Source organism: Pinus tabuliformis, chromosome 4_1, assembly GCF_031772625.1.
Source record: "Pinus tabuliformis cultivar Carrire ecotype Pingquan chromosome 4_1, CPIR1, whole genome shotgun sequence".
Taxonomy (NCBI): domain Eukaryota; kingdom Viridiplantae; phylum Streptophyta; class Pinopsida; order Pinales; family Pinaceae; genus Pinus; species Pinus tabuliformis.
This window is the reverse complement of record NC_142303.1, coordinates 100,248,198-100,261,931: the sequence shown is the minus strand read 5'-3', so window position 1 is coordinate 100,261,931 and position 13,734 is coordinate 100,248,198. Positions and strand designations below refer to the sequence as shown.

At 35.7% G+C, this 13,734-nt stretch overlaps 2 protein-coding genes across 2 annotated transcripts; both read left to right on the top strand.

Moving 5' to 3' along the window:
• The first annotated feature begins 5,139 nt into the window (after positions 1-5,139).
• Positions 5,140-8,004, top strand: LOC149174418 (LEAF RUST 10 DISEASE-RESISTANCE LOCUS RECEPTOR-LIKE PROTEIN KINASE-like 1.2). Its single transcript, XM_089419337.1, has 3 exons — positions 5,140-6,398; positions 6,495-6,524; positions 6,613-8,004. The coding sequence occupies exons 1-3, from the start codon at positions 5,708-5,710 to the stop codon at positions 7,773-7,775; spliced, it is 1,884 nt and encodes a 627-aa protein (XP_089275463.1). The 5' UTR covers positions 5,140-5,707; the 3' UTR covers positions 7,776-8,004.
• Positions 8,005-9,265: 1,261 nt separating this feature from the next.
• On the top strand, positions 9,266-13,420 carry LOC149174417 (LEAF RUST 10 DISEASE-RESISTANCE LOCUS RECEPTOR-LIKE PROTEIN KINASE-like 1.2). The gene is made up of 3 exons (XM_089419336.1): positions 9,266-11,852; positions 11,972-12,004; positions 12,101-13,420. The coding sequence occupies exons 1-3, from the start codon at positions 11,135-11,137 to the stop codon at positions 13,255-13,257; spliced, it is 1,908 nt and encodes a 635-aa protein (XP_089275462.1). The 5' UTR covers positions 9,266-11,134; the 3' UTR covers positions 13,258-13,420.
• Positions 13,421-13,734: the final 314 nt, after the last annotated feature.

The following is a 13,734-nucleotide window of genomic DNA, read 5'->3' as shown; positions in this document are numbered from 1 at the left end:
GATGGTGCCGTAAAGTTTAGATTCTCTTGCAAGTTTAGACAGTACTGTAAATATTGGATTGCGCTACAAGTTTAGTTTTGTTGTAATGTTTGGGATTTGAACTGTGAAAGACTGCTTATGGGCAGAGCGGGTTATGCAATGTTCTATTTTGACACTTGTTTTGAGTTTTGTTATATGCGTGCAAGTCTTTAATGTGCCGCCAGTTGTAATGGAGAAATCTTGTTATACTTGGGCTTTGTTTTTTTAATAATAAAAGGAGAATGGGAGTTTTGTTATTTTCTTATGTATTTTGTGTCCCCTTTTAAACTTTTCTGCTTATGCGTATTTTTGGTTAAATGCATAAGTTAAATAGTTGTGAATGAATGCACCAATGGTTGTGCAAGCTCCTTAGATAACTAAATCTAGATCCCTTCCACCTTTCTATGGTTCTGTCTCACCTCGAGTGAGATGCTCCTTTGATCCAAGGGAGTGAAAATGTCAACAAAGTGCTAGACTATGCGAAAACTTTTGTTGGCACCCTAGGTCGAACCCTGGGCCAAACTTAATTTAAAATTTTCCGCCAACACACAACTCTTCTTCTAGAAAACAAACTCAACTTGACTCATTTAACTGAGTGACATGTCCATGTCACTACTGCTAACTGCAACTCAAGTCATCCTACTTAAGTGGAAATTCGAATTTCTCCATTTGACTAAGGCACAAGTCAAATGAAGCCTTTTCTTGCTACAATTTAGCACTCCCTCTTAGCAAGAAAAGGATTCTTGGAAGAACCCTATCCACCTAGGTCTATATTCAACTCTACCAAGTTCTTTGTTGATGCAGTTTCCCCCTCTGAACTAGAATACTTTTATGATTTCCTCTACAAAACCTGATATGAAGACCTGTTCTTTCCCACAATGCTTTGTGATTCCATCACCTCCCTATTTTGTGCACAACTTGCCTTGCTGCTCAAGGTTGCTCCCTCTAAAACCATGCATCTCTAGCTCCACAATATGCCAATATCAATGATCACAACTCCCTTTTGTGTCACCAAACATTGACACACTAATTTTCCCATTAGCATCCTTCTAGCTCCATTAAGAATTCTGCACATAGGGTCTTCTAGATTTACCCAAAACTAGGGCTCCATCAATCAGCCTTCTAATAGTCCATGGCACCTTTCATGCATATTGTACTTGAGGTCTTCAATTTGCTGCATATTACATACGGAAGTCACAATCCATAGAAAGATATTGTTCCTGAACTAAATAAAATTCTTGCACCACAAATCTGTTATTCGAAATTTTTCTTAGAGAAGATCAGGAATATGGTCTCTATGTAGTTTTCAATAGCTCTGATACCAGGTAGAAATATTAACTTGAAATTTGTAGCTCCTAATGAAATCAGACTGAAATCAAAAGACAAATTTCTTCTACTCAAATTGCAGAAAGGAAAACATACAATATAAACACATGCAATAACTTGCAACCATTCAATAATAATGAACACCATATTTTTACTGGGGAACCTAACTGGGAAAAGCCTCTCCTTTGTTTTGTATTAAATCAGATGAAAATATGGATCTATTACAATGACAACTTCAATCCTTGAAGCTCAACCTGCAATGCAATACTAATCTCCTCCTGCTTTGCCTGCTCTGACCAACACTTGGCCAAAACAAGCCTTATCCTTCCTCCTATTTCCTTGCACAATCCTTGAGGAAATTAACTCCTAAAAGATATGGAAATTCCATATTTTCTTGCTCAAATCCTAGAGGAATTGATCACCTTCTTTAATCCAAAACCTATACACTCAACGAGAATATAATTGATCATTACAATGTGCATTTTCCTCCACTCAAACTAGGAATTTCGAATTGCATGCATGACTAGGGTTATTTTTAGTAAATTGATCAGTTAACTGAGAGATCAATGAGTTAACACTAGTTACTACTACTCAACTGAAATCCTACTGATTGTATTCATGACTAGAGCTCAAATAACTTAGCTTAACTAACAATAACTCCACTAGATTGTTAGATCTTAGTAATCAACTCATGCACAACTCTACTTCTAGCCCACAAACTCGAATTGACTGATTTAACTGAGTGACTTGGCCATGTCACTCCTGCTAAATGAAACTCTCACAACTCTGCTTCTATCTCACAAACTCAAATTGACTAATTTAACTGAGTGACTTGGCCATGTCACTCCTATTAACTGCAACTCAAGTCATCCTACGGAAGTGAAAATTTGATTTTCTCCATTTGACTAAGGCACAAGTCAAACGAAGCCTTTTCTTGCTACAATTTAATAATTTTTATGGCATAAGGTATTGATAAGCCATGGTATTGATCCATGATAACAAAGCCTATTTAGAATTTATTTCCATAATTAAGAATCTTGGTACATATGTTTTTAAAAGGAACATGTGTTTAATTAATATATTAATTCATTTTATAATTATTAATAACGATGATAATAATTTAAAATAAGGTATGGTAGAGATGTTGTAATTTAGGTTGGTTTAGTTAATTTTTACGACTTTTTTGAATATTGGTAACTTGAGATGTATTGTGAAGTAAGTGTTTTGATGTTTATCATGGATTAACTATCAATATTTCAACAACCATTGCCGAAATTGATCTTGGGTGGGGAGGGTTTTGTTTCTTCCTCTCAACCTCCCAAGATTATCCCAATTGACATAAATATGACTTACTTTACTATTGAATAAAATCTAATTCCTTTTTTTTTAATATCAAAAAATCATTTAATAATAAAATTTTAATTAAATTTATATATATATATATATATATATATATATATATATATCCAAAAAAATGTTTTTGGGGCACTATTTTCACCAAAATCTTGTTGGAAACTTAGGTTACCGCTATAGAGTTTTTGAATTTTATGTGCTCCAATGGTTCTCGAGGGTGTTGAATCGATTTCCACCATTTATATATATATATATATATATATATAATCGTTATTTGGGCAAAATCATTGTACATATATATGATGATGATGATGATGATGATGGTTACCGTCCACTGAGACCAAATTGGTCTATCAGACCTATAATTTTCTTTCTTAGTTTCTAATTGTCTGGCTCCTTGTCTTTCTTGACGAGAGTGGTGTTGTAGCTTTCTTTTTCTTCTCTACCGTCTTCCAACTTTCTTTATCTTGCATCTCCTTCATCTCTTCTGATTCTTGGGACATTGGTGTCTTAGCTTCGCGATCTATTGTATTCGTCCTTTTGAAGATAGTCGGAGAAGATGTTTGGTCTGGGAGATTTATTTTGTGCGATATTCATACCCTCATAACTTGAGGGATTGTTGAGTTCACTCTTTTGTTGTTGGGAGGGGCTTTCCCCCTGCTTGTCTTGAGAGTTGTTTCTTTCTTCATCGATTTCTTGTGATTCAGAGTTTTCTCGAGAGTATTCTTCTTTGATGACAGTGTATTGTTCCTTTTGTGCTCCTTCCCACCATGTAGATTTGTGGTGATTTTTCTAGCAGAATTTTTCTGGGAGGCTTTTGGGCAATTTTTGGCTAGGTGGTCTATCTCAAAGCAGGATCGACATCTGAAGAGGACACTTTCATAATCGAGTTTCTGGTTCCACACATAGTCTTTACTTGTTAGGTGTATTTCAGCTGGGAATCCGACACTGAAGTCCATTTCCACACAGATGCGTGCATAGGTGGTTCTGGCATATTCCTCTGTTTCTGGGCACCTGCAATAAAATTTCCCAATTGCATTTCCAATGGCCTTTAGCAAAGAGAAATTCCAGAGATGCAAGGGTAGGTTTGGTAATCTCACCCTATGAATGCATGCATATTTTGGAATAGGATTTCTAGAATTTTAATTTAATTATCAATATTTAATAGGTGGATGGTAGTGATTTAACTTCTACAAAATATTCTAAAACATTCTTAGTAGTAGTCACAAATCAATGGTTGAGATCTATCTCAAAAGTAGTTATGCCCTTTGTACCCTTTTAATTAGATTGATTAATTGAAAAAAATATCATATAAATAAATGTTATATAAAAGGAGTTATGGTTTTTTGAACATGTATTATTGATAAATCATGGTATTGTAACAAAGTCTATTTACAAATTAATAATCTCCCTAGTAAAAATTATTGCTACATGTTTTTTTATAAGTATATCTGAATGATTCATATATTAATTCCTTTTATAATTATTATTATTATTTTTCATAGAGTGGGAAAACCTAAATCACATGGAATACCATTTGTCGACGCGTTTCGAACCAACTAGTTGTAAATATTATTTAACTAGTTATTTCTTATTATTATCATTTTTTTAAAAACAGTTAAAATAATAAAATTCTATTTTTTAAAATAAACTCTTTTTTTTCCTAAATAGCAACTTATCATAAATAACTACTTAATTTAAATATCTTTAAATATATCAAAATAAAAAATAAATATTCTAATTAATATAAATACGACTTACTTTACCCTGAAATAAATGGACTTTAATAATAAGAGTTTTGAGAAAATCATTTAATAATAAAATATTTAATTAAATTTTAATATAAAGAAATAGATTAATTAAAAACAAAGTTTCTACTTACTTTCATATATATGTACGCCATATTCGAGGATCTTTTCAGTTTTCTATAAAACTACAGCTCAGGTTTATAGTTGCGGTAGTTGTTTTTGCATATAAGTGGGTGTGAAAAGACAAAAGAAAAATTAGAAAAACAAACACCACTTGTGTTGAACGAAATCTACCGCTATGTGAAAGCATCCAGGGATACCTTGACCATCGGGCGCCTTAATTGCGCATAGACTACTAGCCTGCTCGTGCTACACGCATCTAACTCTTTGTGAAATTTTCAATACCTGCAACTGTCATCCTCACGCCTCTACTGTCATCATTTAGTCATTTGCTGATTTGTTCTTCTGGTAAAGACCATTAAAAATCTATGTGGTAGTTAAAATTCCCACTCCATCTTTGGGCCTAGGGTTACTTATCCATCTAAAAGGGGTTGAGGAATTGCAAAGTCCTATTCATATTTTGGTTAAAAATCTCTATCAACATTTAAGAGTTTAGGGATCCCAATCCATCTAGAAGTCGCTTAGAAATTCCCATTAAAACCCTATTTGATATTTTAGTTAAGAATCACTATCCATCTTCACGGGCTCATCTTTGCAGGGGTTTATGAATTAATGAGGGAAGTGGGTTGTGACTTTTGAATGAGTCATGGTCATATCGGCTTCATGCCTCATTGGCTTTGAAGAGTCCTTTCTGTAATTGTAGTCTCGGAATGGAAAGTTCGAAAGGAAAAATAACGATCCATCACGAGACTTTCCTATTCTTCACCGGAAAATCGCAGTACTCATCTTCACGGTATCTTTTCTTTTGATTCTGGTGAAACCCAATGGAATTAAATTATTTGGTGGTACAGGTCAGGTAATGAATCTTAATTTAAAAAATGAAATTGATTTGGTTCAAAGCAACTCTACCTACCTACGCCGAATTAATGCCCAGTCCTGACCAAAATGTCTTATTCATAATCTTCTTTCCTGGTTCATACAAGCCCTCTGTTTGTTAGATATGATGAAATTGTCTCAACATTAGAATCAGTATTCTTGCAAAAACAATATTGCCCAATCTTGCTGCTGAGATCCAGGGATAGATTTTGTCATCCCAGGGCCAAAGCATAACGATTCCTGTCATTTCATCTCATCCTCTCACAATGGAATTGTATGTTCCTGGCCTTCCCTCCATCCCGATACACCTCGTCTTCCTTATCGTTACTGCCTGCTGTGCCTCTTTATTCCCCTACTCCCTAAGCTGGAACGAGCAATATGAGTTCTGCCAATATAATAATACATGTGATAACATAACTTTTGAATATCCTTTCGGTGTAGGAAAGCTTGGATGCGGTGACCCTCGCTTTCAGATCGATTGTGTGCCGAACTCATATCCAGTAATTGAGATTAATAATCAGGATTACACAATACTGCAGTATGCCCAAAATAACTCCTTCGTGATAGTCAAGGGCCAGGACTGCCAATTTTCAGATGGACTGCAAGCATCGGAACTTGCAGGCTCTGGCTTCAGATACAACTGGACTCTAAAAGTGTACAAGTGTGTTGCATCCCCTGTGGATGCAATAGGGGAGATCAGGAAATGTAATGATACTTTCTATTACACTTTGTACGACCTTGGGTATCTGCCGCCGCTATGTGTTGTGGCGGAGCAATTCACAGTTTATGATGGAATATCGGAATTTCTTTATGATGATACACAGAGAAATGAAAGCTGTACATCATGTCGAAAAAGTGGAGGGATATGTGGTTACAATGTTTCAGTTACAGATGGGGTTGCGCCGTTCCTCTGCTATTGCGAAGATGGACCCCGTACCGACAAATGCCCTGGCAAAGGTATTCTTTCATTGATATTTATGTAGCAGCGTCTCTGAATATTTTGGTTAAGCAGCCGTGTCAATAAGCTAATTGCCCTTCATATTTGTGAATCAGGAAAGAAGGCTACGAATGGCGTTGCAATAGGTAAGGATACTCTCTCAAATATTTTCGCTGATCTGTTAATAGGTATAGCTAGGTTTACTGATTACTAAAACCATTTTAACAACTCCAGGTGTTTCAGTTGGAGCGGCTGCGTTGATAGCAGCAGGAATATTAATGGGTCTAATTTGGTATAGGAGAAGGAAAAGTGAAAGTTTACGGAAGAGTTTAGTTGGTCGCAGCGTTAGAGACGATGAGGACAAGGGTATGGAAACAGTTGTACAAGGTAAGATAGGGACTATGCCCATTTTCTCCTACGAAGTACTGAAACAGGCAACAAATTACTTCGATGACAAGAATCAACTTGGAGATGGGGGGTTTGGTTCGGTCTATCTGGGCAAACTCCCGGATGGTCGTGCTGTGGCAGTGAAGAGACTGTATCAAGATAATTCCAGAAGAGTTGAACAGTTCATCAATGAGGTGCAGATTCTTTCAAGTTTCTATCATCCAAACCTGGTTATTCTCTATGGCTGTACATCCCCAGAGAGCCGAGATCTGCTTCTCGTTTATGAGTATGTTCCAAATGGTACTTTGGCAGATCATCTTCACGGGGAAAGGAAGAAGGGCAAAGGTCTAAATTGGGATACTCGTCTGAAGATTTGTATAGAGACTGCTCAGGCCCTGGCATTTCTTCACAGCCTTGAACCACCTATATTCCACAGAGATGTAAAGTCTACTAATATTTTGCTGGACGAACACTTCCAGGTCAAAGTGGCGGATTTTGGGCTTTCAAGATTTGTGCCATTAGATGCAACCCATGTTTCCACTGCTCCACAGGGCACGCCGGGATATATTGACCCTGAATACCACCAATGCTTTCAACTCTCAGACAAATCCGATGTCTACAGCTTTGGGGTTGTTTTGATGGAAATTATCTCGGCCAAAATAGCTGTGGACATAAATCGGACCAGAAGGGAAATTGTTCTAGCTACTATGGCTATAGCCAAGGTTCAAGACGGGTCTTTGCACGAGCTGGTGGATCCAAATCTTGACATTGACGGAAACCCTCACATAAAAGTAATGGTTAATGCAGTGGCTGAATTGGCTTTCAGGTGCCTTGCACCGGAGAAGGACAGCCGACCAAATATGAAGGAAGTTGTGACCGTACTTGAGCAAATCAAACAAAATGGAGGGAAACGTAAAGACCCTGCATTGCATCCTCGGTCCCCAACTTCTGTTCAGGAAAAGTGGCCCAGCACAAGAACAACTCCTGAAAATAGCGCGTCATCCATATAGTGCTCCTTATGGTTGTTGGTTGTTTTATTTGAGGCAAATTGTTGTACATTAAATTACATTTTGTTTCTGTAATTTTACACCGATTCCTTTTAGACAGCGTATAGTTTTTGCTGTGTAGAGTGGATCGCCTGTGGGTGCATCATGTATGTCTATAGTATATAAAACTACTTATTGGAAGGACCATTGTCGAAGAAGGGATAAATTGGTGGCTGCTTTAATTTTGAGTTTTGATGTACTCTGCACTCTCCGCGTGTATGATTATTGTTTTTAAAAGTTGTTTAACAGGAGAAATAGATTTGAATGGTTCCAGTACTTGTTGAAATCACATTTATATATTTCTTATGGCAGTGATCTTTGCAATAATTCTCTTAGCAAAACTTGTGGATCGTAATTAGCTCTCACGGTAGCGATACAGATCGTCCATACAAGGTAAATATATGATTTCTTTCTGTTTCATACAATATCTTGTTTCCATTATAAGTCGAATCAACAAAAATAAATTAAAGCTTAGAGCCGGAGTTTGTCGTCCTACAGAAATAGGCCCCTGTTTTTGCAGTGGCGTGCCTGCTATGTCTGCATTCTCTGTTTCACAGTTTTTTGGCCTTAAAATGACAATGTCTCCATTCTCTGTTTCACAGTTTTTTTTGGCCTTAAAATGACGATGTCTGCATTTTCTGTTCTCAGTTTTTTTGGCCTTAAAATGACAATGTTTGCATTCTCTGTTTCACAGTTTTTTGGCCTTAAAATAACAATGTCTGCATTCTCTGTTTCGCAGCTTTTAGCCCTACAATAACAATGTCTGCATTCTCTGTTTCACAGTTTTTAAGTCTTAAAATAACAATGTATGACGAATAACAAAACAAAATATGATGTAAAGCTGCTCTGCCAGTACAATATTTCTAACCAGTTTCACTACCGAAATCAGGCGGACAATCTTCACCCAAGATATAGCAAATATCATAACCCAAATAGTCACATAGGAACTTGGGACACCTTATAGTAAAAGGTATTCCTTATTTTTAAAAAATGTGTTATTGCATGCCAACAAGTATTTTTTATTAAAGTCTTTATTCAAAATTATATATTTTTCGTAAAAATTATTGAGGAAAAGTGTGTATTTTTGTTTTTTATTATTGTGAGATATAAAATCTATTCCTATTTTATAATTAAACTCTTTGATGAGCTTATTTTTCGTAAAAATTATTGAGGAAAAGTGTGTATTTTTTGTTTTTATTATTGTGAGATATAAAATCTATTCCTATTTTATAATTAAACTCTTTGATGAGCTAAGAGATTTGAAAGTTAGGTTTTAGGTTTAAATTTTATAAGAAAGATTGAATGTTAGGTTTTATGTTTAAATTTTATATAATTAAACTCTTTGATGAGCTAAGAGATTTGAAAGTTAGGTTTTAGGTTTAAATTTTATAAGAAAGATTGCATGTTAGGTTTTATGTTTAAATTTTATAAGGAAGATTGAAGATAAGAGTCCAGAGTGAAGTTAATTGTTTCTGGATTTAATTAAATCTCTCACAATTTTTATTATTTTTATTTAATATATTTTCACTATTTTTATCTAATATTAAAATTAGATTAGATTCAATTTATATTCAATGTTATATGATTTTTTATTTAATATTAAATTTACTTTTAATTTATATTCAAGTTAATAATAGAATTATATTAATAAATAGATATTTTTATTTAATATTAAAAATTTAAAATTGCTGTTTATGGGGTATAGAATAGAGATTGAGTTATGATTTGAAGGGTATCGGTTGGAAATTCCTTGAACAAAAATACAGCCATATTAATAAGAAATGGTGTGGCCAAAGCAAGATGAGATCTGTAAGTGATTTTGACTGGCATAATACAAAAGTTAAACACTGAATAGTCTTAAGACTCACTCATTTAACCAACAAAAAAAACTACTCACAACTTATATTCAACTTAATATTTATTTAAAAAATAATTAAAATTTTAAGTTTATATTTTTAATCTATTTTTTTCTAATAAAAAATTAGATATCTTAATTAAAACATCGCTACAGTCTCTGTCTCACCATAAATATTAATTAATTTAATCACAATACACCATTTTTCATTTTAAAAAATCAAATTAACACATATAAATTTTAAATAAATTCCAACTATAAAAATATGCACACTCAACTCTGCATTTACAAAATAAAAAGACTTCAAAAACCTGATACTCCACTCAAGAAAAAAATACTAAATCATTTTTTCTTATGATATCATAAGTCCCTTTACCTCGAGGTGATTCACCTCTAATTATATTTTTATATTCATTTATTTGGTTGTAATTATGATTGGGGTGTTAGGTAATTCACCTTGAATTATATTTAAACTATTTTTTTTATAAATATTTTTATTTTTAATATGATTTTGGTGTAAAATAATATTTAAAGTTTTATAATCAATTCCCTCACTAAATAGCTTTATCAGTACTAAATTCGAATCATGGATCATCCCAGATTTTTACCTTATTAGGCATTAATCAACCTTCTGATTTATTGGTCTCCTAACAAACTCATCCCCGCTGCTACGTCCAAACAACATGCGCGCTTGCGCTTTGATTTATCCCTTCATCCATGGAACATTCCGTACATTTTTATGTAAGTAGTTATTAATCAATCTTCTGATTTATGTCTACTAACAACATGCCCGCTTGCCCTTCAGATTTACCGTCCTCAACCATGGAACATCCCGTACTTTTTTATCTCTGCAGTCATTAATGAACCTTCTGATTTATCTCTCCAAACAACCTCATCCCTGCAAAGACTGCCGAAAAACTTGCCCGCTTGCTCCTATCAACCTTTATTGGTTTCCTATCAACCTCAGTTTGGTTTCAATCAGGTCAACCAGAAGAGACGTTTCGAGTTTTAGGCAAGACAGTTACTTGCTCCGATTTTTGCTCCGATTATTTGAGCGACTTAAATGGCGTGGCCTTTGAAGCCTTCTTATCATTATTCTAATTTGGATTGCGAAAACTCATATTACGGTAAATAGTGTAACCACTTTTTCCAATGTAATGGCAAAAATCCCAGAACTCCTTTCATCTCGTAGTAGATTTTACTTTCAAATGTTTGTTACCATAAAGTAGAAATGGGCAGACGAGATCAAGATCAAATTATTTGATGATAGTGTTATAATGAAAACCAAATTGTTAACAGATTTTATATGATCACGGCCCGAGGACCGTTCTAACAGGACCCCGCCGACATTGAATCATTCCATGGGTACCTTGGCTTTATAGTCGCCCAAGTCTGTTTCCTGTTACGGAATCCTTTTTTGTTTTCCCAAACCCGTGTCCCATGTACTTTATCATCGGATCTACTTCCAATGGAATTTTATGTTCCTGGCCTCTGCTCCAGGCTTCGGCCCCTCCTTTACTTTATCGGAATAACTGTATTATGTGCATCTCTACTCCCATTCTCGGTATGCTTGGACGCGGACTATGAATATTGCCTAAACGCAGGTAGTAGTTGTGGCAATATTACTTTTCTGTATCCTTTCGGCGTAGGAAAGCGTGGATGCGGTCTGCCTGACTTTCAGGTCAACTGTGTGGGGAACGTAAGTCCGGTAATTTTGATTCAAGGGGTGAATTACACAATATTTGCGATGAGCTATGATATACACAGCTTCGTGATTTTCAAGGACGAGAAATGCCAGTTCTTTGATGCCGTTATAGACCAGCAAGTTGCAGACAGCCACTTCGGCATTACAAGTGTAGTGAACTGGACTCTAAATGTGTACAGGTGTATAACATCTAATAATAATAATAATAATAACATTACAGTGTCAAAAAGAGATGAGATCAAACAATGTAATGCTACTGTGTATTACAGTCTGTTTCAGCATTGGATTCCTGGATGCCCTTTGAACGAAGAAACAGTTGAGGTAGCCTTAACGCAATGGATTTCCAGAGATGCAGAAAGAGATCAGAGTTGTATATCGTGTCAAGCAAGTGGTGGAATATGTGGTTACAACGCTTCGGATTCAACTGCGCGTTTCATCTGTTATTGCAAGAATGGACCCCGTACAAAGAACTGCGTCCGTGGTACTCTTAATTCACTTACATTTCTGTACAAGTGAATTCTTCCTCTCATTGTTTTGGTTAAGTAGCCGTGCATTTAATTAATATATACCATAACCTGATTGCCATTTTTGTTTTTGAAGCTGGGAGGTCCATAAACATTGGCGCGGTAATTGGTAAAGATCTGCTCACAAGTATTTGCGTTGAATATTTGTTGAAGGTCTGTGTGGGTGGCTTTATTGATTACTGATAAATCATTTTGTTTACTTCAGGTGGTCTCTTTGGAGTGACTCTCGTGGTAGTAGCAGTATTGTCAATGTGTATAACTGTGCAAAGGAGAAGGAAACACCGTATGTTTAGCGAGAGTTTTGTGGTTAGAGGCTTTAAACATGATGCGTGCAAGGATATGGAAGCAGCTATACAAGGCAAGATAGGGACTCTGCCCATTTTCTCCTACGAAGTGCTGAGAAAAGCGACTAATGACTTCGACGAGAGAAATCAATTAGGAGATGGGGGGCATGGTACGGTGTATCTGGGTAAACTCCCCGATGGTCGTGTTGTGGCGGTGAAGAAACTGTATCATGATAATTATAAAAGAGTTGAACAGTTTTATAATGAAGTGCAGATTCTCTCGACCTGCTATCATCCAAATCTGGTTCGGCTTTATGGCTGCAGTTCTCCAAAGGACCGTGACCTGCTTCTTGTTTATGAATATGTTCAAAATGGTACTTTGGCAGACCATCTTCACGGGGACCGGAAGGCCGACAGAGGAGGTCTAAGTTGGGATACCCGCCTGAAAATTTGCATAGAAACTGCTCAGGCCCTGGCATTTCTTCACTGCCGTGATCCACCTCTGTTCCACAGAGACGTAAAGTCTGCCAACATTCTACTGGACGAAGACTTACATGTCAAAGTGGGGGATTTTGGGGTTTCAAGATTTATGCCATTAGATGCAACCCATATTTCCACTGCGCCACAGGGCACGCCCGGGTACATTGACCCAGAGTACCACATTTGCTTTCAGCTCTCAGACAGATCTGATGTCTACAGCTTCGGCGTTGTTTTGATGGAAATCATATCGGCCAAGTTAGCTGTGGACATTAGTCGGGAAAAGGGAGAAATCATCCTCGCTAACATGGCTATAGCAAAGATGCAAGCGGAAGCTTTGCATGAGTTTATAGATCCAAATCTGGACTTTGACACAAACTCTGACCAAAAGATTACTGTATTTGCAGTTGCCAAATTGGCTCTCAAATGTCTTGCACCGCTAAAAGAGGATCGGCCACATATGAAGGAAGTTGTCGCCGAACTGGAACAAATCAAACAATATGCAGACCAGTATAAGTACCCTTCAGTGATTCCTCTGTCCCCAGTTTCTGTTCGGGAAAAGTGGCCCAGCATAGGAAGCACTAACGAATACAGCGATTAGTCCAGCTACAGTCTTACCGTTGTTCTTTTATTTTTGACGAAGTACAATCTATGTGTTAGTTGTTTTTGGTTATTGTATCGTCCTCGTCTCTCAATCCTTTGAAAACTCTAAATTATTATATATACTTTCTCTTTGGCCTCAGAAACCAGAAAAACAACCCTAGACATGGAATATATTTTTAATTTTCAAAGTTATTATATATTTTTTAATTTTTTTACAAAATTCAGATTATTATTTATATAAATTCAATATTTGGGAAAAATATATATTTTAAAACCTTATCATTTACTGTGTAAAGTTTTTTTGTCTTTGACTTCATCGGATATATTTTCCATAACATAGCAATATTTTTTGTATAGATTGTTTTCTCGAAATAAATAAATTAATATATGCTTACTTTGTTTCTCCTAGTTGGAAAGTTTTGAACGCTACAAATAAGTCGAGAACATGTTCATGTCACATTCATACCTATTATTT